This window comes from Salarias fasciatus, chromosome 1 (assembly GCF_902148845.1).
Source record: "Salarias fasciatus chromosome 1, fSalaFa1.1, whole genome shotgun sequence".
Taxonomy (NCBI): Eukaryota; Metazoa; Chordata; class Actinopteri; order Blenniiformes; family Blenniidae; genus Salarias; species Salarias fasciatus.
In genome coordinates this window covers 301868-329352 of record NC_043745.1, presented here as the reverse complement: position 1 = coordinate 329352, position 27485 = coordinate 301868, and the positions used below count along the sequence as shown (strand labels likewise).

The 27485-nt window shown below is 45.9% G+C and overlaps 1 protein-coding gene across 2 annotated transcripts in view; it reads right to left on the bottom strand.

Moving 5' to 3' along the window:
- The window catches only part of LOC115391075 (anoctamin-9-like), a 151334-nt gene that overhangs the window by 43281 nt on the left and 80568 nt on the right, over positions 1-27485 (bottom strand). The window contains exons 12-19 of one of the 2 annotated variants that reach the window (XM_030095175.1): positions 25420-25524; positions 24890-25054; positions 19262-19298; positions 17950-18061; positions 17666-17720; positions 17480-17577; positions 7034-7230; positions 5184-5342 (exon numbers count right to left, since the gene is read on the bottom strand). In XM_030095175.1, the coding sequence (XP_029951035.1) occupies positions 5184-5342; positions 7034-7230; positions 17480-17577; positions 17666-17720; positions 17950-18061; positions 19262-19298; positions 24890-25054; positions 25420-25524 (928 nt within the window). The remainder of the gene's footprint in view (positions 1-5183; positions 5343-7033; positions 7231-17479; positions 17578-17665; positions 17721-17949; positions 18062-19261; positions 19299-24889; positions 25055-25419; positions 25525-27485) is intronic. The other variant, XM_030095185.1, reaches the window with a different exon arrangement.

The following is a 27485-nucleotide window of genomic DNA, read 5'->3' as shown; positions in this document are numbered from 1 at the left end:
ACGCTAGCGAGGGTTTCATGTTTGTTTTACGCGCTTTTGTTAAATCTTCTGCAGCGGCAGTTCCTCGCGCTGCCTCCTACAGTTGCTCCCTCTGTCGCAGACATGCCTGCCTCGCACACTCAAACTTACTGGATAACAAACACACTCGGAGATGCTGCTTTCAGCTCAGTGCAGCGAACTCACTCGCGTTCACTTCGACGAGAGGAGGTGCCACTCCTCTTTATTTTTCAGTTACCAAAAGGAAATTAGAACCAATCAACAAATCATGCAAAGATGGTCTATTGCAACATAATGACAGATATCGCACTCCAACAGCTTTTATACTTGTAATCCCGTATGAGCGCCGTAAAGCAGGTTTGTTCTCTCAGATGTCGTCGGGTCGCTCCTCTGAAATTGCAAGTGCTGTTTTCAGGACTCAGACCCCGGGGGGAGTGGAGGGACCGGCGAATCACCGTGACAGGTCTTTGTTTACCCCCACAGGGATTCTGAAACATTTATTGAGGTAAAAAAGTTGCATAGTTCTGCTTTAAGATATTTGATGATTTAAAAAAGTAGCTTTTATTTGTCACGGACTGCTAATAACTTTTTTCTACTGCTGCACTCGGGAGTCAAAAGTAAAAAAAAACAAAAAAACAGAAAAAACACACACACACACAGATTAATAAGCTGAATTATTATCAAATGTGGAGGGTAAATGCTAAGAAAATGATCTGAAACTGTTTCCCTCTTCTGTACAGAAACATTTAAGTTTTCTGACGAGGCGCTAACAGTGTGTGCTCCGCGGGGGGGGGGGGGGGGGGGGGGGGGGGGGGGGCTGACAGTGCAATACCGATGTGAATGAATGAACTGAGGGAATGAATGAGTTCTCCACTTATTTAAAGGGACTTAAGGCAACTTTTCAAAATTTACCTCAGTGCTGCCGCGATAGGCGCTGTGGGGAACTGCAGCCACCAGCCAAGGCGGCACGGGAGCGCGCACAAACATTTTACAGAATGTCCGTCTTCACAGCGCTGCACCAGGGATGCTCCTGCTGTTTACTACGTCGCGGATTACTGCAGGACCACAGCGCATATTATGTGATTTTTGTAAGCATCCATTTTCACTCCCAAATGCAGCTGAAGTTCCCTCCATGAATCAAACGCATATCCAATATTTATTCGGGTGCCTGCCCGGCTTCGGTCATGTTTTTATTTTTTGTTTTTTTGACTCACAAGATAACGCTGATAATAGGGCTGCGTTAAACGATTACTTTTGTAATCGATTAATCTAGGAAATAGTTCTTGGATGCATTGATTAATCTAACGATTCATTTTTAAATCCGTGGCGGAGCTCCTCTCCGCCTCCGTGGTTATGCGGCGGGTCCCTGCGCGCTCCGCGGCCAGCACGGAGCGCGTCTCCGCCCGGGAGCAGAGATCCGGAGCTCTCCCGTCAGCCTCCGTGGGGCAGCTCCACTCGGCCCGTGGAAGCCGCCGCCTGCTTCACGCGCCTCCGTGGAGCAAGCCGCGGCGCGGCAGCTCCGGATCTCCGCTCCCGGGCGGAGACGCGCTCCGTGCCGGCCGCGGAGCGCGCGGGGACCCGCCGCATAACCACGGAGGCGCGTGAAGCAGGCCGCGGCTGCTGGAGCTCTCCCGTCGCCGCCGTGGAGCAGCTCTGGGCCGTTTACCCAATCGGCCCCAACTCAGCAGGGGGCGCTGCTGAGACTGGCGGCCTGTGAGAGCTTTGGGACGGGGGAGGGGCTCACGCAGCACCCGCTGCTTGCTGAGGACAGCGGAGACGTCCTGTCATGTCTCCAGAGCACCAGAAAAAGCCGCTAAATTTGTCGCTAGTTAATTTTGACAAAAAAAGTCGAAAAGAGGCTTTGGAAAGTCGCCAGATTTAGCAAGACAGTCACCAAGTCGGCAACACTACCCGCCCCTGATCCCAGCAGTGTTTGAGTCCGTGTCCACGGCGGCCATGTTCTTCCTGTTCGGCAACGCGCATACAGCGTCAGTTTACGTCACATCCCCACGATTGCGCGGGAAATTCGGACCCCGAACAGCAACAAATTATTTGGCACACAGCCTGTATAAGGCAGCAGACAGATACACGGATTGGCCTGTTATTTTTGGTTTTTAATGCTTCACGACCCATTAGCACTGAATAAAATGGAAATGCATGTGACGTTTTTCACAAATCTTGCCTTAAGTCCCTTTAAAGTGGAGATGAATGTTAAACACAGGAATGAAGGGAAACAGCACAAAGTCACGTTGGACTACGCAAAGAATCTGCTAGTGTGTGTTCTGCTCCAGAGCGACTCCACACACAAGATGATCAGGAGAGGAAGATCTGGTGATCTGTCCTCTGTTGTGTTCTAGCGTGTGGCCTCTGAATCGGGAAAGATTGGAAAAATCCTGTAGTGTGTGGCGGCCTTAAGTGTGGGATGTCGCAGTGAGCTCACAGAAGCACTTGCAACATTAATACTGGAACTTGTCCGGACGTGTTTGGCATTTAAATGATACGTCAGGCTCGAGCAGCTTCGGTGATACGAAAATTCTTTTTTACACAAGCTACAACTAACTGTGTTTTTGTTGACGGTCCTGTCTTCATTTTTCTTGTAAATAAACTTGCCATTCAAAGGTCCTTGCAAAGATTTGCTTACTTCTCTCCCAGGGTCCATGGAGTCCATTCCTGCAGTCACCGCGGTTTGTATTGTTTTGACTGGCGACGCATGCGCGAAGTGACGTACCACTGCCATGTATGGGTGCTCCAAAGGGCCAATATTAAAATTTTTGCGTGCTCAAATTGATCGTGCGTTAAATTTTATAACGCGTTAATTTGCGTTGTAATTAATTAATCTAATTAACACGTTAAAGTGAAGTTAACACGTTTTAAATTCTGGTTCATTATTTTTTGGAGAGATGTGAGGACTAAAAGTTGGTGAGGACTAGGGCTGTCGCGGTAAACCGGTATTGACGATAATCGTGATATTAAAAAATTAAATTTCAATATCGTGTTCAAAATGCGCACATGATAATATCGCATAGAGAATGTAGTGCCACTTGAAACGTGTTGAAGTGTATTTTCAAAATCCGCTCCTGTTCTTCCGCCCTGCTTCTCTCCCTCCTGCAGCACTCCAGCCTCTCCCCCTCTCCTCTCATATAAACAGCAGAGCAGCGGTAGCCGCACGGCTGCTAGCTAGCGCGGCTCCCAGTTAGCGAGCGTCACGAGTGAAATAAACACGTCGGCGGTGGCCGACAACGACAGCGACACGCTCTATCCTCACCCGAAAAAAGTGAAGTCAGTGGTGTGGGAGTTTTTTGGGTTCCTAAAAGTGGAAGCGGACAAGTTTGACGACACGCCAATTTGCAAGAAATGCCGAGCTTCATAAAAATCTGCCATAAGCAGAGAATGGAAACAGAAAAAGAAAAATATCCCCGTGATTGTTCAGTAGACATATGACTTGTCATTCTTCAGTTACATACAAATGCTTTGTCTCTGCTATCCACAAATGATTTTGTTAATCTTGTAATTATAAGCAGATTTTGCACCCATCCGGGTAGTAGTGGGGCCCCATTAGGTAGGTTCCAGACGTGTCATTGTAATGTATGCTGTGGGTTTCAAGTTGTGTCACTGATATCCGCCGTCTGTCGGGGCCCCCTTCAGCTCGGGGCCCGAGCCAGTAGCGGCGCCTCTGACTGGAGAGAAGCAGCTGCTGCTCATTCCGCCTCGGATTTAAACAAACAAACAAACATTCTCGGCAGTGTGGTGGTGGGACAGGATTTCAACCCAAGAGGGTCCGCGTGGGTTTTCATAACCCACCAGCCCTACGTAAATTAAGCCTCTGCGTGTGGATCCTCTGTTAATCAGTTTATCAGATTTTAATTAGTTGAGTGTAACTACACTTTCTGTATGCAGTTGTACAGTTACTGTTCTCATATTGTTTCAACACCTTATTTGACAGGTATTCTGAATGTAATTCATCTGGGAAAACAGAGAAAAAACAAAAATAAAATTAAAGATGAATCTGAATGTACCATTATTAGTTAATTTTTTGCTGATATCGTGATAATATCGTTATCGTGATATTTTTTGGTCATGATTATCGTGAAGAGAAAATTTGATATCGTGACAGCCCTAGTGAGGACTATAAATTCCATTTTTTCCCAGCCCTAATGCTCTTCTGTAGACATCAGTTTGAAGCGTCAGTCCTTTTTGAGAAGACACTTTTAAATATACAAAATAGCCCTTATCAGTTAATAACTTTGTCTCAAGGAATGTGCAAGATACTATTATGCACAATACTGGAAGGAGAAAATGTAAATAGATTGAAATAGCATACGCACTGTGATTTCTAAAACCTGGAGATTACTTCTGTTTTAAAGGTGCCTTAAGGAGTTTGCACATTTTATGCGAAACAGCGCCCCCTGCAGGCCTTGGGCGTAATGCAGCTTAGTGAAAAACGTGTCCCTGTGGCTCGCGTGCACGGAAGAGGGGAACTCCTTCCTCGCTCGTTTAGTAGCGCTCAAGTAAAATGTAAGTGTCTTCTCCCTGGTGGAGTCTGTGTGGAGCTGCAGTGCTAGAAGCCAGTCTGTTCTGACTTTCTGGAAGATCCTGCTCAGTTGTTGCTCACTAAGCATCTGGCGGAGTAATGGCGGACAAAGCGAAACCTAACTAAATCAGGCCAGCCGGAGCATGCATTACGTCATTCCTTTCAAATTCTCCCCCAAAAAACTCTGGAGCCGGACCGGCACTGTGACTTTCAAGTGACAGTTTAGCCTGTTAGAGGTACTGGTAATGAATATGTCAGGGCACATTGGACACATCATTAAAAATATTTAACATATTTATGGTGGAAAATAAGTATTTTTAAAGCTGAAAAACTCCTTAATGCACCTTTTATACGTTTCAATCAAAGGTACAAAGTTAAAGAAATCAACATTTATTTGGAAACATATAAATGGAATCACTTTCAACATTCAAAACATATTTTCAAGCTCAGTACTAGCAAACTGAACACATCAAGCACACAGACAGGCTGGATTAAATATCCTACCTGGAGCTGAAACTAGAAATGGAAATTCAGACCGATATGTTAATGAAGCTGCTGTACTGCTGCTGTGCGGAAATGCTCATAGTGCTTTTGATTAAAAGACACTCCTCCAAACTTTCCATGTGGATTTTTTCATAACAGCAGAAAAACTCACTGATTTCAGAGTGAACAGTGTTGTTGTTGTTAAACACTCGGCAGGCACTGTCCACTGTCCTTCTCTTTGGTCTCTCAGAAGGGCTCTGATGGCGACAGACCAGGTGAAACACAGAGTGACGCCTCTCCAACACCGGACACTGTTTTTTGAGCGCGCCATCTATTGGGGAAATATGGGCATTGCAGGAAAGGGGAAAATTAATGATGTTTTTACTATAATTTGGACGAGTTTGGCAGGCCGGATTGAAAAGCCTAACGGGTCGTATGTGGCCCGCGGGCCGTAGTTTGCACATGTCTGGATTAGACCATCATGCCACAGGTTAGTTTTACCCTACTGATTATTGTGCTGTTGCAGTAGAAATCCTGAAAATAACAGATGACTAATGAGGTCATGTGACTCTTCTGGAGATCATGGGATGTTGGCCTCTTTTGAACGGCTTCTCAAGATCTGACTCCCTTCAAAGAGCCTTCAATCCTTCTGTAGCGATCAGCCGACTGTTGCGATGTACAGTCCTCAGCCAATATTTTGAATAAGTTGCAATACGTTTACTGAATTTTACTTCATTTCTATAACACACATGTGAAAAATATTGGTTTGAATGTTGAAAGAATAAATTGTTTCTGAGGCATTTAGGTTTATAAATGACAGTAGATTTTGTTGAAATGATGTGAAGAGGGTCCCTGCAATTTTGATTCCCCTGTAAGTGTTTCCTGGATCCAGAAAGTTTGAGAACTCTGATCTAGTTGACCTGTGGTTTGCCATCTAACTTAATTAGCTAGTAACTTTGAGCAGATAGCCCTCACATGAGAACAACTGTACATTTTATGAACAAAGCAAGAATTTTTCATCACTGTTAGCCCATACCAAAACTTTTTTTTTTTTTTTTTTTTTTTTTATGTGGAGGCATCTAAAAATATTATTTATATGCATTTTTAATTCAAATAAACTTGGCCATCTTGAATTCTCCAGTGTTGAAAATAAGTGTCTGTACGGACTTTGTATGGGGTTGTGTGTATTTTGCCCATTTTGTCATGGATACATGAATAAACTACATGGCTGCAGATGGATGAGACAACACAAGTTTTGCTCTTCTTCACCAAAATTCAAGACGGGGGGGGGGGGCATGTGCCCGGAGCCCTGATGTGGGGGGAAGGGGGGGGAGGGGGGCATGTGCCTGGAGCCCTGATGTGGGGGGAAGTGGGGGGAGGGGGGCATGTGCCTGGAGCCCTGATGTGGGGGGAAGTGGGGGGAGGGGGGCATGTGCCTGGAGCCCTGATGTGGGGGGAAGTCGGGGGGCCACCTTCACCTGTTCCCATGGACACTGAGACCCTGAGGAATGACCCCCGCTGAGCGACAGACTCTCTGGCCTCGGGTTGGCTCATTTGCACAGGCAAACACTTTGGCTCCAAGCTCACCTTCACACAGTCTTTGTATTGTTTTGAATAGTGGGTGGCGCCCACTCAGATCAACCGAAGAACCCACTGGTTCCCAGCCCTGACGGTTCTCTTTGGCAGTTGGTAAATGAACGTTGTCGTGTTCTTGGAATACGTTTAGTCAAAGGTTAATTATAATCATGAACATTACTTTGAAACTGCTGGGGTTTTTTTTTGTTTTTTGTTTTAGTTTCTATATGTAATCCAAGTTTGTTTTTTCTCATTTGATAGTGGGTTATTTCCTATTAGGCAACTTAGTGATGAGATATTTTGAGAAATATGGGTGGTAAGTGAAACAAAGTAGTTAATGCTCAAACCCCTGGCTGCAAAGAAAAACCAAATGTGGACAAACAACTCAATACACACTGTATACACACACGTCACACAGTGATGCAGATCGTGTTCTTGTAAACTTACCCATCTCCAGAAATTCATTGAAGAGGCTGAACTCATCGGTATCGGCCAGGTGATAGTTCCTCAGCCAGTCCCGCAGTTTGCAGATATCACACGGTTCAACACGTCCGTGTTCATCTCGGCAGGCTTTCCTGTAGCAGTAGCCACACTTCCTCTCCAGCTTCTTTGCCGTGCTTTTGTTCATGCAACTTTTTAACCAGCTGGAAAACAAATACAGGAACTCAAACACTGACGACTCCATCCGTTTGTGCAGTTAACATGAAGCCACCTATACACTTCAACTACCACAGATTCATTGCACAGGTTTTTATTTAATTTTATTTTTCGTCTTTTCCAAAGTTACATGCATCAAAGAATACATACATTCGACACAAAGGTGGTAATGAAGCAATGCTGCTGCTGTGGATCTGAATAATGGTGTTTCAGAGAGCACAGAGGCGTCTCTTTTCAGTTGAAGCTCAGAGGCTTTTCAATATGGATATTTCATGTTCTGTTTGATTGTCTGCAGGAACTAAAGTTTCCTCCCAGTGTCCAGAGCGGCTGGATGAAGCCTGTATGAACGGAGGCTCTGGTGGTCAGTGTGTCTCCTTAGTTATGATTTTCACAGGTGAGACATATAAGTCCTATATGTTTACGGTCATGGGCGCAGACGGCACTGGGGACGGGCGGGACATGTCCACCCCAGAATTTTAGACATGCTGATCTGCCCCTCTGCCCCCCCCCCCCACCCCCACACACACACACACACACACACACACACACACACACTTTCCCGGCACTAAGGGTTTTTAACTCCTTAGCACTTTACTTTCTAATCTATAGTCTTTAATAATTTTTACTTATTTTAATCCTGGAATGCATTTTAAGTGTGAATGTGAGCACAGACTGCCTTTTAAAGTTCCCTTTGGAATTAATAAAGTATCTATCTATCTATCTATCTATCTATGGGACAAACATTGCTGATCAAACAGAGGACTAATGTCTCAGTGCCACACTGCACAGACCCAGCATGACCAGGCTCTCAGTGAGCGCTGACGAGAGCAGGATGGAGCTCTGACCGGGCTTCACCGCTCTCTGCAGCACACGGGACACCCCAGCTCACTCCTGCACACGGGACACCCCAGCTCACTCCTGCACACGGGACACCCCAGCTCACTCCTGCACACGGGACACCCCAGCTCACTCCTGCACACGGGACACCCCAGCTCACTCCTGCACACGGGACACCCCAGCTCACTCCTGCACACGGGACACCCCAGCTCACTCCTGCCTCTACTGATGGTGCATTCTAGTTACACACGAATGTCAGAATCTCTAAACTCCAAGGCCCTGTTCACACTTGACATTAACTTGTGTATTGGGTCTTTATCTTGTGTGGAGAACTGAATAGGGTGTTCTTAATTACGTCATCGGTTGCTGAGCAACAGTTTCGGGCGCCATGTTGGAGGGCATACACGGAGTTATAAACACATGAGACGGTGGTGGATTACTGCGGACTTTTGAGCGAAAAAAACAGGATTCTGTATCATGAAAACTGCAAGGGGATTGACTATTGACCCATACTTGATCGCAAGCACGGAATTTACCCGGAATGAGGATAAATGGGCCGACATCAGCTACTTCCACATCGTTAATTACCTGGTCTACTCGCTAAACCGTCTGCACGCTGTGACAACGGACACTGCAAAATGCAGCAGTTCCATTGAGGCTGTGTGAACATCAAGGAAACCCCAGAGGGCGTGCAGGGTTCTGGGTTCTGTCCAGAATGCAGAGGCAGCAGGAAAAAGAGTCGTTTAAGCAGCTCATGACATTACAGCTCCTCAGTGGCTTTACAGCTGCTAGTTGTTACTGAAGTCTGATGTGACTCAAGTTGTGGTAGTAATTGATCTATATGTGTTATTTTGAAGTTATCTGGCCTTTTCTTGTTTGTTTTTATATAAACGCTGGAGGTGTGTTTTCATGTCTACTCAGCTTGCTGAAACATTTTACATATTCTGAAGTGAATGTGACAAAATCCACACCAACATATATGTAGGAGTTTAAATACAGTTTTAGTTTATCAATGTGAAAATTGCCATTTCATATTTTGAAATGCTTGTGTTTGAGATGTAAAGTGATTATTTACAGGTTAAAATATTCACAGGTGATTAGGTACAGTTCATGTTGTGGTTCATTACTTTTGAAAATGTGTATAAATAAGTGAAGGTTATAAATCCATATGGATCAGGTTTGTTGGATGTTATGGAGTAAACTGAGGTTTTCTGCAAGTTTGCATATTTAATTGCCTGTTAAAAAAATTAAGTTTCATTTTTGTGGCTGCCCTGCATCAGACAGACAGTTGGGCAAGTGGAGTGGAGCCACAGTTGGGGGTTTTTTTACCTCTCTTTCTGTTTGTATCTCTGGATATTACCTTTGTTATTTCATTTATTTCTCTGGACGTTATGTTTTTGTCACACGACTTTGAAGTTTAACAGTTTGAGTGAATGGAGAGGATTCTGTGGAGGTTTTTGTATTTCACGTGTGGATTTCAGGAGGAGATAGGAGCGTCAAGCTTAGGCTTCATTATTCAGGAACCTACAATATATGTGTCTAATGTAATAGGTTCTTACCTCTTAATTGTCCGTGAATCTGCAGGCATGCTGATACCAAATAAAGCTGTTTTTCAAGTGGAATTGTGTCTTTGTTTATCATTCAATTGCTAACCGATTAAAAGGAAAGGCATATATTTATCTGGCAGTTCAAATACAAGTCATGTGAAAGATGTTATGACAAAACGTAAAAAGCAGTAGCATGGAGTCCTAAGTTTTCATGAAAAAGAATCCAGCTGTTCTTTAATACTGCACAGAAACATTTACAGTTCAGTCAAAAGGCACAACGGTGTCACTGATGTTTGTCAGTGCAGCACAGGTGCACAAGTTTTGTCTTCGTCCTCTTCTGGCTGCAGCATGTCGGTCTGCTCCTCCACTGGTTCACATCCACTGGTCACAGTCACTTCATGACATGTTCTGGAAAGCCACTAAAGTCTCAGCAGCTTGTAAATCTTTACTCCTCTTGTTGCAGCTTCCAGCACGTTCAGCACGGGTCTGGGCTCCAGGAGGGGGTGCTGGGACCTTGTTGAGGCCCAGATCCACTAATGGCAACCAGTCAGTTGTGTCTGGGGGAAACAGGTCTGATGGATGTCCTGGAGTGGAAAGATTAAAAAAAAGACATTTTTTTAAAAAAATCTGTCACAAACATCATTACATTAACGAAATGTTATGTCTTTGACTTCTGTTCCCTGAAGGAGAGGAACGAGGTACAACACATATTGTATGGGACATATATACACGCCCTGCAGAGCTGCCACTGAACCCGAGCCTAGCCTGCAACCTAGTGCGAAGCCGACCCAGCAGAAAGGACAGACTGAGCCACTGAAAGGGCCGTCACGTCCAGCCAATAAAACCACATAAATGTATGAGGAGATGACCAGTCAGCTGCAGCACAAACATCATTTATAGACGCTCCCTTAAACATAGCCCAGGAAGTAGCCAGGCCCCTGGTAGAATGAGCTCTCACTCCCTGGGGCAGCGGGAGGCCTCTGCTGCTGTAGGCAGAGGAAATGGCCTGCATAATCCAGTGAGAAAGCCGCTGCTTAGACAGGGCCTTCCACCTTCGCTGGATTAGCGAAGCAAACAAACAACTGGTCACACGAACGCACATCCTGCGTATGGTCAATGTAGGCGCGTAGAGCCCGCACCAGACACAATAAATGCAACCTCCTCTGTTCCTCAGAGGCAAAAGGAGGCGGACAAAAACTCGAAAGTTCAAAGGTCATAGCGCTGTAGGCTGCAGGGATGACCTTAGGTAAATACGCCACATTCGGGCGTAAAGTAAACTTAGTCCCATCACCAGAAAACCGGGTACATGAAGGACTCACTGATAAAGCATGCAGGTCACCAACCCTCTTTGCAGAGCACAAAGCGAGAAGCAATGCAGTCTTGTCTGAAAGAAATTTCATATCCACAGACTCAATAGGTTCAAACGGCGGCCCACATAAGGCCTCCAACACCAGAGTTAGATCCCACGAAGGAACGCCAGATCGAATCACCAGCCTCAGACGGCGGACTCCTCGTAAAAACCATATGGCAAGAGGGTGCGCGCCTGGAGACACACCGTCAAAGCCCACATGACAAGCAGATATGGCCGCCAAATAGACTTTAATGGTGGAAAAGGAGAGACCCTTATCCAGAAGCTCCTGCAGAAACGTCAAAACGTCAGCAATAGACTGAAACGGGAGAACACTGCGGTCCTGGCACCACTGTTCGAAGGCCCGCCATTTATATGCATAATGGTGGACGAGGCCCGAGCACTCTGAATCGTCCACCACATTAGGGGGCAGACCTCTCGCTAATAAGTTGGACCTTTCAACAGGTAGGCATGCAGCCGCCACAGTTCCGGGCGCGGATGCAACACCTGACCCCCTGCTTGAGAGAGGAGATCCTCGCAGACTGGGAGCCGCCATGGCGTTGCTGCCAGAAAGCTGATCATCTCCGCATACCACGAATTCGCTGGCCACTGAGAGGCCACCAAGATCTGCCGCAACCTCTCCAGTGTTGACAATATCATCTCCACCGGAGGAAATGCATAGAGGAGCACGTTCAGCCACGGGTGGGCCAGAGCGTCCATCCCCAGAGGAGCATCGCGGTCCATTCTGGAAAAGAACCGAGGACAGTGCGTGTTCACTGCGGTTGCAAACAGATCCACCTCCGCCCTGCCGAACCTTTCCCATATCTGAGCCACCACCTGTGGGTGCAACCTCCATTCTCTCACCATAGGATCCCCCCCTGGAGAGAAGATCCGCCCCCAGGTTCAGACAACCGGGATTGTGGGTAGCTCGGACCGACAGGAAATTGACACTGCACCACTGCAACAGAGAGTGAGACATCCTTAACAGGGGAAGCGAATGAGTGCCACCCTGCCTGTTTATATAGGACGCCACTGTCGTGTTGTCTGTCCTGACCAGGACATGCTGGCCGGCCAGGTACTGACAGAAATGCTGCAGAGTTAAGAAAACCGCTAGCATCTCCAAGAGACTGATGTGCAGCCTGCACTGAGTCGGTGACCAGACTCTTCTCACTGCTCGGCCCATAATTGAACATGTTTCCAGTCCGAGGAACGAAAACTGTTGCCGCGGAACCAGAGAGCTCTTCTGAGGATTCACAGAAAATCCTAGAGGCTGAATGTGCGACAGTAGCAGCGAGAGCTGCGCCGCCGCCTGCTCTCTGGAGCTGGCCACCAGAGCCCAGTCGTCCAGACATGCCAAAACACGCACGCCCCTCTCTCTGAGGGGAGATAGCGCCACTTCTACATACTTGCTGAAAGTGCGTGGGGCGAGAGACAAGCCGAACGGCAGCACCAGGTACTCGTAAACCGAGCCTTCAAATACAAACCTCAGGTACTGCCTGTGGTTGGGATGAATCGCGACGTGGAAGTACGTGTCTGTTAAATCCACGGATGCAAACCAGTCCCCCGGGCTGACCGCGGTAAGAAGTTGTCTGAGAGTTAACATCCTGAACTTGTAAGTCCTTAGATGTTTGTTTAACACTCTCAAGTCCAAAACAGGACGGAGACCGCCCCCCTTTTTCGGAATAACAAAATACCGGCTGTACCAACCTTTGTTTTCCTCTGAGGCGGGGACCACTCGAATCGCTCTCTTGAGCAGAAGGGTCAGTATCGCCTCTCTCATCACCGCCGCAGCTGCCCCAGAAACCACGGTGTTTACCACTGACGTGAACCGCGGAGGTCTGACCCGGAACTGCAGACGGTAACCCGCAGCAACGGTGCGCTCTACCCAGGGGGATAGTGCGCATGCGCGCCACTGAGAGAGACGTGCCGCCAGTCTGCTGATCTGGGGCACGGTAAGTGGAGAGATGTCGCCCCCTAGCGTACCGGGGGGGGGGATGAAACCTCCTGGCTGCCCTTCTGCACAGAAGGTAGAGGACTGCTGCCCTCTAGCATGCCAGCAGGGAATGCCATCACCTGACTGCCACTTATTTGAACGTGACTTTGTTTTATTTTTTGAAAAACCATAACATTCTTTATTAGAACAAGGTTTTGAACACGACACGCACCAGAAACCTTGGGAGACCAGAACCTTGGGGGTGCTTGGGAGACCATGTTTGGGGAGTACACCGCCGTTTGGGACTGACCCTGTGAACATAACATTGAACCCGCCTCTTGGGGGGCAAAACATGAAGGGCCGCAGCGTCTCCCTGCTGCACGGGCCCTTCCTGAGTCCATCCCAGGTTAGCTAGGTTCTTTTCGGATGCCTGGAGGTGGGCCCTTACTCCAAGCCGAGTGGCATGGAGGCTGAGCGGGCAGTTGGTGTCACGCCTGTTGTCCCTCCTGGACGGTGGCCATCGGAGTCACCCTCTTAGGGAGCGGCTGCACGGCTACAGGCCTGCGGGATCCGGATCCGAATCTGGGTTTTACCTCCCGTCTGGGAATGATGCTGCGCAGAGCCTCGTTCTGTTTCTTCCCCAGCTCAAATCTCGCCTGGATGGCGTCCACCGACTGACCAAGCAGGCCCGCAGTGGAGACGGGTCCGTCCAGATACAAGGCCCTGTCTCTCTCCGGGACATCAGACAGAGTCAGCCACAGATGTGTCTGCGCTACCACGGTAGACGCCATTCCTCTGCCGAGGGAAAGCGCTGCACCACGAGCCACACGGACGATGTAGTCTGTGGTGACTCTGACCTCGTCCAGGAGAGGAGACAGCGGGTTGTCTGGAGGCAAGAGCGAACCCAGCTCCGCCAGACACATAGCCTGGTACGTCTGCAGCATAGTGACAGAGCTCAGCGCATGGGCAGCACCCGCCTGAGCTCGGTAAATTTTTTCCAGCTGTGACGCTGAAAATCTGCAGTGCTTGGACAGGAGGGAGGGGGCCCCGCCGACACCATGGTTATGGGACGGGGCCAGGTAGGCCGCCAGAGATGGCTCCATCGGTGGCGGGTTAACCAGACCTGCCTTCTCTGCTCCGTCCAAGTCCGAACATTGTCCATAGCCGGGCACCGTGACGCGGGTGGACAGTGGTTTGTCCCATGACGATGTTAGCTCAGCCACAAAGTCTGGGAACATTGGCAGACTTTTTCACCGCCGCCGGCACGGGGGGTAGAAAAAAACCCCACAAACAGACGGTTTCTGGGACGGCGGAGGTGACGGCCACTCCACCTCCAGCTTCTCCGCTGCTCTGCGAAACAGGGAGAGAAATGAATTGTCATCGCGGTTAGCCAAAGCCGTGGCTGCGGCTAACTGCTCTGACGGTAAGCCCTCGTCCTCCGACAGCCCATGCATGTCCAGACCGATGTCCAGCATGTCATCATTGTCATGATGGGCTGCCAGACCAAAGGGCTGGTCAGCCAGCTCGGAGGACCCGGGGTCAAACCCGGCTGCTTCCTCCACTTGCTCCATATGGTCTGCCCAGCTAGTAGCGGGGACTTCGACCTGGAGCTCCTCATCGTCAGAGCAAGATGAAGCTGGGTCCCTGGACTCGGAGAGGAGGGGGTCCTACCGCACTGCTGTAGCACCCAGCACTTTCTCCAAGAACTTGACCCGTCTCTCGAGTGTCGACCGCCGAAGCTGGAGACAAAACTCGCATGCTTCGGGGTCCGCCAACACCCTCCTGGCGTGGACAACACCTAAACAGACGGGACAAGCCTCGTGATGGTCCTCCTCGTGTAAGGAGAAGCCGCATCCCTGAGGACAGGGACGAACAGAAGACTTCTTCCCCACCTCTGGCTTAGTGCTCATGATGAGACACGAAGCCTGAAGCAGTCTGAAATCAGCGCTCCGCGGGCAGTCACCTGCTACAGCAGTAGCAGAGGCTAACACCAACAGCGAGCTGTTTAGCTAATTCCAGCACCGGAGAAAACAACCTCACTAGCAGCAGCTAGCTAACTTGTCTCGGCAAGGTGTTCTTAGCGCAGTGAAGAGTGTAAGAACTGAGGGATGTCTGTGATGACGGCTGCTTATAAGCGGAGGGCGGACCATCCACGTCATCACAGATCATCTGCCGTAAAGGCGTGAATAGAGGTGTCTTCAGCAGGCCGTAAGGGGGCGTGATATCCCATACAATATGTGTTGTACCGAGTGAATCGACTGAAAGGGAACTACAATTTACATAGACTCTACTGTATAGAATATGAGCAATAACCCTGGACATCATACTGTCTTGCAATCATGGTCACTTGTAACTCCCATAATAAATCATAGTCACTTCATCAGACACACATTCTGTTGCACTAAAACATCCTGTACATACTAGTATATATGTATATATATATATATATATATATATATACACACATTATAGCTCCTGTTATATTTTAGATTTATGTTCTATTTAAAGTTAGGTTTTTCCTACTTATAGATCTATATTATTATTATTACATTAGCCTATTAATATTCTTATTAAGATTTGGACCATTATTTATTCTTATTCCTTATTTACACATTCCCTGACTGTTCTGCCCCTGTGTGTTCTTTGAGCCTCTGTAATGGTAAATTTCTCCATGGTGAGATAAATCAAGGCTATAGTATTCTATACACATCCACACACTCTCACTTACTCTGAACCTTGAAGACTAAGAAATGATGAATGCTGAGAATACCAAACACTTTATAAGATACATTGGAAGTTGATTTGTTATTTTGGGGCACATTGACTTGAGGCCCCCTGGTGTGGCTGCTCTCAAGTATCAGTTGCTCTGATTTGAAATTGTTTCTAAAGCAGCACTAACCCTCAGTAATAGTCAACCCTGACTCCAGCACCAAAAATATATGCTATAATTTTAGACAGTAGTCTAATAGAAGTCCGGTTGCGCCACAGTGCAGAGCACAGGGTTCCCACAATAGTCATTCTACTCAAATGCTGCATAAAATCATCAAGTAATAACGCTGATCTTACCGGATACAGAGTGGAGATCACAGACTCTCGTGTTCTTGATGCTTGATTCCTGCACATCAGCTCTTGAAATCCTCGTTAGCCAGCCAGCCGTCTTCTTTGTGAGACTTGTCGAGTCTGCTCTCCTTGGTGCGTGAAAACAGCCGGTATCCGGAAAAAAAATTTTTAAAAAAAACGACGCACATCGCGGTCTGCCCGAATCCCACAACAGCACAAAAGTTCACCATCGTCAGTCTGGACTATTCTAGTCGTGCACGGGCGATGATGTGTGCCGGATAAACTGTTCAGTCTGCCTGAAACCGCTGTGTGACCACACCGTGTGTGTCCTCCAACATGGCGATTGTTGTGGAAGGTCACATGACCGCAGTGGTGGGCCGTCAGGGCCTGCAAAGCCTTCTCTGCTGGCCTAAAAAGTATCTGAATTACAGACTGATGTAAATTATATTTTGTCCATAAATAATTAATAAATGATTCCAAACGGTATGTTCCAGTTCCTTTCATAGTTTTCCCGTGGTTGCGCTGCTTCCAGACATGTTTTTTTCATATTAAATCATTTAACCAATCAGATTTCAGGCATCATCTGTTGTTAGGGTGAAAGAAATCTGCCTGAGGCCTTCACTGTCCGTTCCTGATGGCGCAGTGAAGTAAAGTGAAGCGTCAAACAGACAGCTGCTTCAACCAATCAGAATTCGAGTTGGCGACTCAGCGCCTTCTAGCTAGCTACACTAACAACAGGCCTTCTGATTTACATTCACCAAGAGATACAGTAGGGGGCGGTATGCACCTAAGTTGTTGGTCGCCTACCTCAATTATTCCAAAGAAGAAGAAGAAGAAGAAGAAGACCTGAAGAGAAATAAAACTTACGCCAGAAATCCCACAGGGCAGCTGGACTTTCAGCCCTGGCTTTATGGAACTGAAACACACGGATAATCTATATGACAGAGCAGTTGAACTCTTTTTGAGGAAGGAAAGGAGGATGGATTTTGTTTACAAATAATCTGGATTTTGGTGAGTAAAATGTTCCTCTTTTCCTAAATAGTATTGCTGTTTTATTAAGTTGTTGATGTTTGTATGTGCACAGATGTAGTAGGAGACTTGTGCTCTTCAGCAAAGGCATTTATTCTGGCTGCACAAGTATCTATCTGCTGTGCAACAACTCTTTATTTGCATATCTGCAAAATAAGATTTTTTTATAGATATAATATAGTTACTGAGAGGTGCATTGGTTCAGGCGGATCTGTTCTAAAGGCCTTACTGTGAAATGCACCGTCCGCCACTGCGTGACCGTGATGTCAATTAGGAACACCCTACACAGCTGAGAACAGCACCAATACGTCTTCACATCTCCGAATGCGTCTTCACCCAGACCGCTTGGCCAGGTGTTCTGGCACACAATCACTGCTCATGCTGTGAGGGGGTGAACGTCTTGAATGGGTGGTGTCCCCAAATTTCTGTTAGAGGTGTATGTGCTTACGTGAGTAGTTACATTGGAAATAAAGCATACTCACGGGACAGTGAACTCAAAGATGTTGTTGAGAGTTTGCTTGAGCAGCATGATCACAGCCATCTGAATGAAGAGGTCTGTCAAACAGCCGCTGGGATGGCACTGGAAATCAAGTTCAACGGTCATCTCAGTGTTCAGACCATCATCCAGCACCTACACTGTAGAAGTTGAACTAAGTGAATCGGTGTACCTCTTCCAATCTAAATCCTGCAAGTCGCACATAGTTTCCTGGATGTCCATTTATCCTGTAAAAACACAGCATTGCAGGATAATTTCAAAGACTCCAGCTGCTGAGGTCTCTCTTCCCCATTATTATTCTTTCTTGTCATTTATGAATAATAGTTTTTCCAAAAATGTTCAATGATAGCTACTGGAAAACACTGTTCTATATCAGCTACATTGAGATTGGCGAGCACCAACAAGACAGACCCCAACATTCAAACATTGTTCAATGCATGATTCATTCTGCCATACCTGCCCAAAAAAAATGCCACATAGAAGAGGGAGGAGAAGAGAGTGAAGAACTGGAAAGTGAACATCTTGACGGTGAAGCTCCTCTCGGTGGCAGCAAGTGAGTTGGTCTTCTCTGAGTACACACAGACACAAAAACACAAATGAGCATTCAGGGAAGCACTGCCTATGTTTATCTGGTTTAGAAGCAATAGTAGAACTCAGTTTCTACATTTTCACTGCCTGCCAGTTCTGGAACTGCTCCGGTACAGGTGTTTCTTACAGCCTGTCCACAGCTGCGATATATGATTTAAGCTGCGATGTGACCGCCATTTTTAAAAGCAGTGAAGCAGGATCAGTAGGTCCCAAAAAATGTGACTGGGAGCAACAAGTATTTTGTCTTGCCTTCCTTTCACAGAGTCAAGAGTCCAAATATAGAAATGTACTTTTCATTTACCACCAAATACTATCAAGTGCCATTATTAGAGAAACCTTATTAATTACAACTAGATGTTATCACGTATTACCGTAGTTCACCTGTGTTTCCCTGGCCTTCACTGTTTTCCATTTATTCCCAGAAAAAAAATTCACTATTCCAATGACAGAAATGTGGAATAATGTGTAAAAAGTAAGCAAAATTATTTTATTCACAAACAGGGGGACAGTATTTAGCTAATTTGATGAAATATTGGCTAATTTTCTGAGGAAGTGTTGTGTATTTCGATGGATTTACATAGTTTTTATGTGTACACATGATGCTTAAAGTTGGTGACATTGTGATGACGGTCTCTCTAAAATGCTCTTATCAGACCAACTTTTGAAGCCAGACTGTTACTTACGAACTCATCTGGTCGTAAAAATTTTGAAATTCCCCATAAATAGCATTTTCTATAACCATTCCATTAAAGGATACTGGTGAAACTAATGAGTTTTTGGACAATTAAAGCCATTTTGGGAGCCGGCGCCACACATGCCCCATTAGCTAACAGTCTATGGAGGTCTGCAGCTCCACTATGGATCTAACTTTCTCCCGGACCACTTTTCGGATCAGAAAACCCTTCTGAGTGGGTAGATTGTTATACATCTTTCTATAAACAACGTGAAAACTGTTTAAACCGAACTTATCCTTTAAATTTAACAAGAATTTATATTTTTTTAAAAGATAAAATAGCTCACTTTCAACACATAGAATGCTGTAAAAAAATATACAGCAAAAAAAAAAAAAAAAAAATTCCTACCTTTTCCACACAGGGATTGTGATCACAACATTTGAACTAATATTGATATTTTGATAATTAGTCAATCAGAATAAATAATCAAATGAAATCAAACCCACCTATTTCACACAGCTTGAGGGACACCCATCTGTTGACCTGCAGCAATAACGTAGAAACTCAGAGACATTCAAAACCAGTGCAGACGAAAGCAGGGATCTACTGCTGTCTGTATCGAGTCGCCGCAGGAGAACCTTTTTTGATATCAATCTGTTTACCATATAACAACAGCATACACAGAAAGAACAGCAATTCTTACCATAGATGGAAGGGAAACAACGTCTTGTGGTATAAAAAAAACCTTGATTGAAAAACATCCAGTTTTATACATCCATTATGAAGTGCATACCTCCATACACTACCTACATATTTGGTCTAACTTACTCTTGGTTTCACTGACCATAAAGCCCTGATTGGTTCAGTCTCCTCTGAACAGCTGATGTAAAGATGTGTCTACAAGAACTCTGTGTTCATTTATCTGGACTCACATCTGAGCCACTGTGGACTGAGATTTCTGAGGCTGGAGTCTCTTATGAACTGATCCTCAACATGATCAGTTCATCAGCTTCTCCTCTATCGAGGAACGGCTCATCAGATTCTCCGCTGCTGAGGATCAGTTCATCAGCCAAGATAGAGCAGAAGGGCCAAACTCACTTGATCTTGATCTGCATTTTCAGTATGAGCACAGACCATGAAACCATCCTGACTTTTTAGGTTTTAAGCAGGAGGTGTCAGTAAAGTTCCCACAGGGAGAACTGATTTGTGGCGGCCAAGCGTTCCGTCGCTTTTTGATCCTTTGATATCGACTCTTCCTGTCATTGTGAAGCAAAGTTCATTGAGCGTTGGATTGTTCACCCACTAACAGGGAACGTGAGCTGGGATTAGACCGTGGTGAGACAGGTTAGTTTTACCCTACTGATGATGTGTTGTTGCAATAGTAATCCTGGTGATCGTAATGACTGGTTAGCTCAGCGTGTGATCGAAGCTAACCCAGTGAAAGGGGGTATACGAGGGTGTACCCAAAAAAAAAACGGAATTTGATTATAACTTTTTATTTATGACATTTCAAAATAAAACACCACCGTCGCCTTCAAAATAATCTCCATCCGCATTAATGCAGCGCTCCAGCCGTGTCTCCCACTTCACCAATGCGTCGTCAGACTCGTGCGTAATTGTGCCATTTTTTGCCGGCTGCGATTTTTCTGTCCCCTCCTCCACATCTGCAAACCGCTGTCCCTTCAGCTGCTTCTTCAACCTGGGGAACAAGAAAAAGTCCCTGGAGGCTTCATCTGGAGAATCAGGCGGATGGGAGAGGAGATTCATCTCATTCTTCTCCAGAAACTGCGTGAGGCGCAGCGCCGTGTCCGCTGGCGCTCTGTGGTGGTGGATCAACCGGCTCCACTCCGCCACGACGCTCTGCTTCCTCCTCACATCCTCACGGAGCGTCTGAGGACTTCCTGTAGTAGTCCTGGTTTACAGTCTGACCTGGAGGGACAGACTCGCTGTGGACGAGACCCTGGACAGCCAAGAAGCAGCTCAGCATTGTTTTCACCCTGAGCGGACCTGACGCGCCGACATCTGGCCCTTCTCAGACCCCCGGACCACTCATGGACCTCATGGACCTGAGTCTTCCCCAGAGCAGCATCCTTGTAGGCTTGCTGCAACAAGCTGAGTGTTTCTGCTGCTGTTTTTCCAGCAAAAAGCAGAATTTAATGTTTACGCGCTGCTCTGGCTTCCCAGTCAATGTCGCCATTTTGGAAAAAATCGCAGACCTCCTCTGCACTCTGTTGCTATAAATAGCTCCTGAAAGGCGTCAGTGTCACTCTCGGAGCTCAAATTTCTCACAGATGTGCATGAGGCTTACCTGCAGCACATCTGACAGCCAGAAGTCGGAACTCATTATTATTATTGTTTTCTGACCAAATTCCGTTTTTTTTTGGGTACCCCCTTGTATGCAGAGAATGTGCGGCAAAGTCAGAAACCCCACAGTGTGCCTCATCCATGGTACAAATATCCTACAGCAAGGAGGAGTCAGGACGCCAGGCCAGTACGGTGATTACAGCATCACCCTCAAACGGTGAGATTGGATTCAAGCCCTAACAGAAGAACCACTCAGGAGGAGAGCAGCTGACCTGAAAGAGGAGACCATGAAGTCCTGGGGGGACATAACCACCTCCTGCTAACCAAGGCTACAGAACAAAGTACCAGAAAGATCTCTACTGCTCAGTATCCCCACCCACATCACCGAGACCAACCAGCTGATCTACAGTACGGCATCAGTCATCCTACAGATGCTTGGCTACAAGATGAACAGCATGGGTAGCCAGAAGTCAGAGGCTCCATGGAAAAGAAGGCCAGAGGCAAAACCCAAGACTAGAGAGCCCTGAGTGGAGACGGGGGGGGGCATTCCTGGTCCTGGATGGTCGCGGTCCTGCCTGTTTTCAGTGCTCCCCTGCTTCAACACACCTGACTTCAATGATTGAACATGATGAAGCTCTGCAGAAAGCCTGAGGACGGGCCAGTCATTGCTATTTTGTTTTTTTAATTTATCTCCTTCCAGCTGGACTCTTGACGACTGAGAGCTTGAGGGTTCTGCAGGATCTCAGCTGGACACAGGTGAAGTTTTATTGAAGCTATAATTTTATTTCACAGCATTTATATATTTACAGTAAGGCTGTGACTTTAACGCGTTAGTTACGATTAATTAATTACAGAAATTTTAACGCGATAAAAAAATTATCGCAAATTGTCGCGGAACGTTTGTCACCAGACGAGTTTCACCCGGACATATTTAGCTGTGACACAACAACGAAACAGCTCCCGACTTGGTGACTTTCTCATTAAATCTGGCGACTTTCCAAAGCCTCCTGGCGACTTTTTTTGTCAAAAGCGACTAGCAACAAATGTAGCGACTTTTTCTGGAGCTCTGGAGACGTGACAGGACGTCTCGTTCTGCAGCTGCTGTCCTCAATGAGCTGCGGAGCTGCGTGAGCCCCTCCCCCGTCCCAAAGCTCTCACAGCAGTCAGTCTCAGCAGCGCCCCCTGCTGCAGGCAGAGCAGAGAGCAGACCCACACCACTCCTCCACACTTCAAATGAATCGCGTGTGCGCAAATACGCCGCTGCTCACTGCTGACAAACCAAGAATCAACAGAAGAAAGTTCATTTGTAGTTCTAAACATATTTAGGGTGTTTTTTTAACTCACATTTTGCTTCTCCCATGACGTTATTCCTCTCTCCTACAGCGTCCATTACAATTACATGCAGATTGCAAATTAGGTAACGACCTCATCTAGCGACTTCTGGCGACTTTAAGGACAGCCAATAGTGACTTTCCTTACTGGGGAGTCGGCAACACTGCTCCCGACGACAGCGCACTGCTTGGTCTCCTGCACAGAAAATTTAGATTTAAAAAGCCAGCGGATGGCAGCGTGGATAAAACCAAAGCTGTATGCACATTGTGCAGCAAAGAATTAGCATCCCATCGCAGCACATCCAGCCTGCTGTATCATCTGAATGCTAAGCCTGTCGCAGCAGCGGCCAACACGCAAGCCTGGCATACAGCTAGAGCGGAAGAGGACGTCACTCCGACTACTTCCAGGACCCTCGCCCAGCCCAACAAAAGTTGCACTGATCAATGTGTATTGGTTTATTTGTCTTGGTTAAATTCCTCCTTCCTTGCTGAAAAAATGAACAGTGTTTTGTTGCTTAAGCTCATGTATCACTATATTGATTCACTATACCAAAATCCATTAGCAAAAGAAAGGTTCTCACTGATCTCGGGTCAAATATCGATATGCGATTAATTGAAATTAATTAATTACAAAGGCCCTAATTAATTTGATTTTTTTTTTTTTTATCGAGTCCCACCCCTAATTTATAGCTATTACAGCTTTCAGAAAAAGACCAGGGTTGTAATGAGGATGTTATATAGTCAGGCAGGTCAGGGGTCAGCTTACATGTTCCAGTTTGATCCTGGAGGTAGAGCAGGCTGCAGAAAGTTCAGGAGTTAGCCAGTTAGTGTGTGTTAATGAGATATTGCATGCAGCACCTGTTAATAAAGTGTGGAGTTCTGAAGTTTCATCCCAGAGTGCTTCCTTCATCTAAGCAGTATTAACACTGACACAGTCCCAATGAACTGAGTTTGTTGGAAAACCAGCTCCAAACTTTCTGAAGTGGTTCAACACTTATTGATACTTCTTTGAATCATTGATAGAAAACAATGGAACAATTCCAGATTATGGTCATGATATCTTCAAAGGTTTCTTCCTTCAAAAAGGAAGTTTTTCTTTTCCTCAGTCTCTTCTTGTTCATGTGGATCTGTTGGGTTTTCTCTGTAAAAGTGTCTAGAAAAGACTGTTGTTATTGGCGCTATATAAATAAAGCTGAACTGAATTGAATCTCCTTGTTCTGCTGGCGTAGACTAAGTGCCACTTGACGAAGAGGGCTGATTTAACTGTTTCCAGCATCACTAGCTAGAACCACTACCCAGCAGCGGGAGCTGGGTGAACACATCTTTAAAGCGATCTTTAATGTGGACAGAGCCATAACAGTGAAACTGATTAATCCTCGACTGTCCCAAGAAAAGAGACAGTAATATCACACCTATGGACTGTTTAATCAGGGAGGGGGGAGTGGTCAATACACGGAACATGATTCATTTTGAAATGTATTAGTCTCAGTGTTGTCGCTTGACACATGAAAAATGTGTGTAATTGGTGTTCCTCTACACAAATCAATAGATTGAATTTGGTGACTCATTTCACCAACTGCTGTGGGACTGGGCTACATAGTGGTCCTCAGCACATGATGCAGCTACATGACTCCATGGTAGCTCCATGGCAACACACACACACCTGCTACATGAGAGCTACGTCACTTAGCCTGGAAGTTTCCATTACGCTAATTTATTAATACTATATTACTTTTCCAGTTACTTTATACTTTTAATGGTAAGACCGACCAACCGACCGATGGATAGATAGATGTTAGCACTTTGCCTCGCAGTGAGAATGTCCTGGTTCAAATACTGGGGCTTGTCTGTGTGGAGTTAGCATGTCTTCCCTGTGTGTGTGTGTGTGTGTGTGTGTGTGTGTGTGTGTGTGTGTGTGTGTTCTTGTATTTCTATCCTTGTTGGGGCCAAATGTCCCCACAAGGATAGCAAAACGTGGAACGACGTGCCTTGTGGGACCTTTTTCCGGTCCTAAGTAGGAGAAACAGTGTTTTCTTGACCATGTTGTTGTTACTGAAAAAAGTAAAAGTGCAAAAACATTTCTTTAGGGTTAGGCTGTGTTGTGGTGTGGGTTAGGGTTAGGGTAAGGGTCAGGGTTAGGGGCTAGACATGAATGGGAGTCAATGGACGGTCCCCACAAGGATAGAAATACAAGACTGTGTGTGTGTGTGTGTGTGTGTGTGTGTGTGTGTGTGTGTGTGTGAGAGTGAGTTTCCTCAGGGTATTCTAGTTTCCTCCCACAATCCGGGTGTAAGACCCTCTGCCCTCACCAGCTCCCCCAGAGTGCTGTGCTGTGTGGTTGCCAAAAGATGGGCCAGTTTGGTAAAATGAATTTCCCCCAAGCTGAATCATAATTAAAAATATATATATGCATACGTATAGATAGATCGATCTAGAGAGATAGCCACATGTGCACTGTAACTGTAGTGTTAGGAATAAAGAGAGATGAAGTTTCCATACCCGTGTCATGATCTGAATGGTGACATAATGCAGCACAGCTCCCAGCATCACAGCCACAGTGTTCGCATGATCTTTCAAAAATTTCCACTGACATTCCGACAACAGTGGAGCAGCCACCACTCGAAACACCACCAAAGCATGAGCCAAACCGATTATCAGCATCAGCTGCAAGAAAACAGTGTTGACATTTTTTAGTGTGACCTTTGATACATATTTGTTGTTAGAGATAGCCTGAAAATAGATAGTGATGTCATAAAGGACACAAAAGGAGAGAAACACAAGAATTAACACACACACACACACACACACACACACACACACACACACACACTTCAGTGTCCATGCAGCCTTAAATTGAGAGACAAACATGGTCTTATCTTTGACAGCTGATTAATATAAACCACAAGAGAGCTAAGACATTTCCAAACTATTTCAGAGTAATCATATTGGTAATCACTGTCAACATCTTTTCTCTGATTCGATGTGAGCTCCATTTTGAAATGATTTTTACAGATGTGAATGTGTCTTACCATGAGTGTGACCAGGATCAGGACGAGAGTACTGCGCAGGTAGGAATGTCGAAACTGTTTAGGTGTACAGTCTGGATCATTCACTATTTCCATAATCAGCTCTTCCTGTTGAGACATGACAAACAACCACATCTTCGCATCATTGTTTAATTTAATGTGAATTATTGCTCATTTCCATGGCAGTTCGTAATTTTGATATTTGAAGCACACAGAAATAAACAACAACAACAAAAAAATTAAAGCTGCAAGCGGCATTGGACGGGACCGAGCCCTCTGGCAAGGTGGTCTGACTGAGGCCGTCCTCGTACCTTGATGACTGAAGTCCAGGTCACTGGGAACCTTGCTCCTCCATAAACACCATTTTCATGACGTGATCTCATTTTCTGTTTTAAATTGGCTTTTATTTTGAAGGAATTTTGGGCTTGTATTTTGGAAATGTAGTACATGCTTCCACTAACAATGTTTCACCCAAAATTATGAACCTGTTTTGTTAAAAATGTCATTTTTTGCAAAAATGTGACTTCTCCTATCCAATAACATGGAGTTGTTAGCGTCTCCCATCCACTAACACGAAGCTGTTAGCATGTCCCATCCACTAACACAAAGCTGTTAGCATGTCCCATCCACTAACATGGAGCTGTTAGCATCTGTCATCCACTAACATGGAGTTGTTAGCATGTTCCATCCACTAACATGTAGCTGTTAGCATCTGTCATCCATGAACATAGAGTTGTTAGCATTTCCCATCCACTAACATGGAGTTGTTAGCTTCTCCCATCTGCTTTTGAGAGTCACTGAATGAAGGCACTGAGTGTCAGAGTTTGATTGACAGCTGCTGTCAGCTGTGTAACTGCGCTGTATGCCCATATATGGTCATTTCAGTTAGAGTGGAGAGAGGAGAAAATAAAAGTTTCTGTTTGGGAAACAACTGCTCCTTGTTTCATTCCTGCTTGGCAAAACTGAACAAAAAATATCACGTTTGATAGGAAAATTAGTTGTCTTTCAGTTGGTGAGGCTTTCAGAGCAGTCAGACTTTTAGTCTGGACTGGAGAGGCCTCAGTTTGTGAGAAGCGCAAGATTTTTCCCCATCCGGCTCCATTATAAATGAGAGCAAAAAAAATGCAGAGTGCACACCTTTTCATACCTGTGAAAACATACATATATCGTGATATTTTCCCCACTTATGTGACATCATCTTGTTCGGAAGGACCTTGTGAGGCTTCACGTGTGCTCGGTTTGTCGATAGGATTCACTGTTTCGCAGTCGCCACTTGTTCGAGGTGCTGAAAAAAGGCGACTTTTTTCGCTTTTCCCCCATTATAACGGATGAGGGCTGGAGCAAGGCAGGATTTCAGACTTCCAACTTTGAGGGCTAATAAAATCTACACCGTGAGACTTTTGACAAAGATTTCAACAACTTTTGTAGAGAAACCTCTCCTCTATCACGTAGCGTGACTCTCATGTCTGTATGACAAACGGTCTCGGAGGAAGTAATTTTTTCGTGAGGAGTGATTTTGAGTAAAATTTTACTTTGAAAGGGAAATCATGAACTTCCTGTTGGATTTAGGTCAGGGGTGTCAGTGCGTGAAATGTAGATCTTGATGAGACGAACGTGTGAGTGTTGGTTTGATCTCTCTACGACATTCCTGCGGGCCGTGGCAACAGTTTTACTGTTTCTAGGTGGCGCTGGAGAGCATATGGGGTTAATTTTTCCATTTTATGAAATTTTTCGCCGGTCATGATGTGCGTGCCAAATTTGCTGAGTTTTCGTGCATGTTTAGGGGGTCAAATTTGGGGTCAAACTCCGGTCAGGAGAATAATAATAATAGACGAACAAACGGACGAATAACAACAGAGACCTTGCCCTCCGGGCATGGTGGCCCTCCGGGCTCGGTCCCTAAAAAAAAAAAAAAAACGGTCTCGCCCTTCCTGGGTAGAATCTCCTTCCAGCTGGGGCCAGAGACCTGGGAGCTTGAGAATTCTGCAGGAGCTTAGCTGTTCCTAGCACTGCGCTCTTCTGGACAGAGATCTCAGATGTTTGATCTCAGATCTTTTAATGTTGCCTTC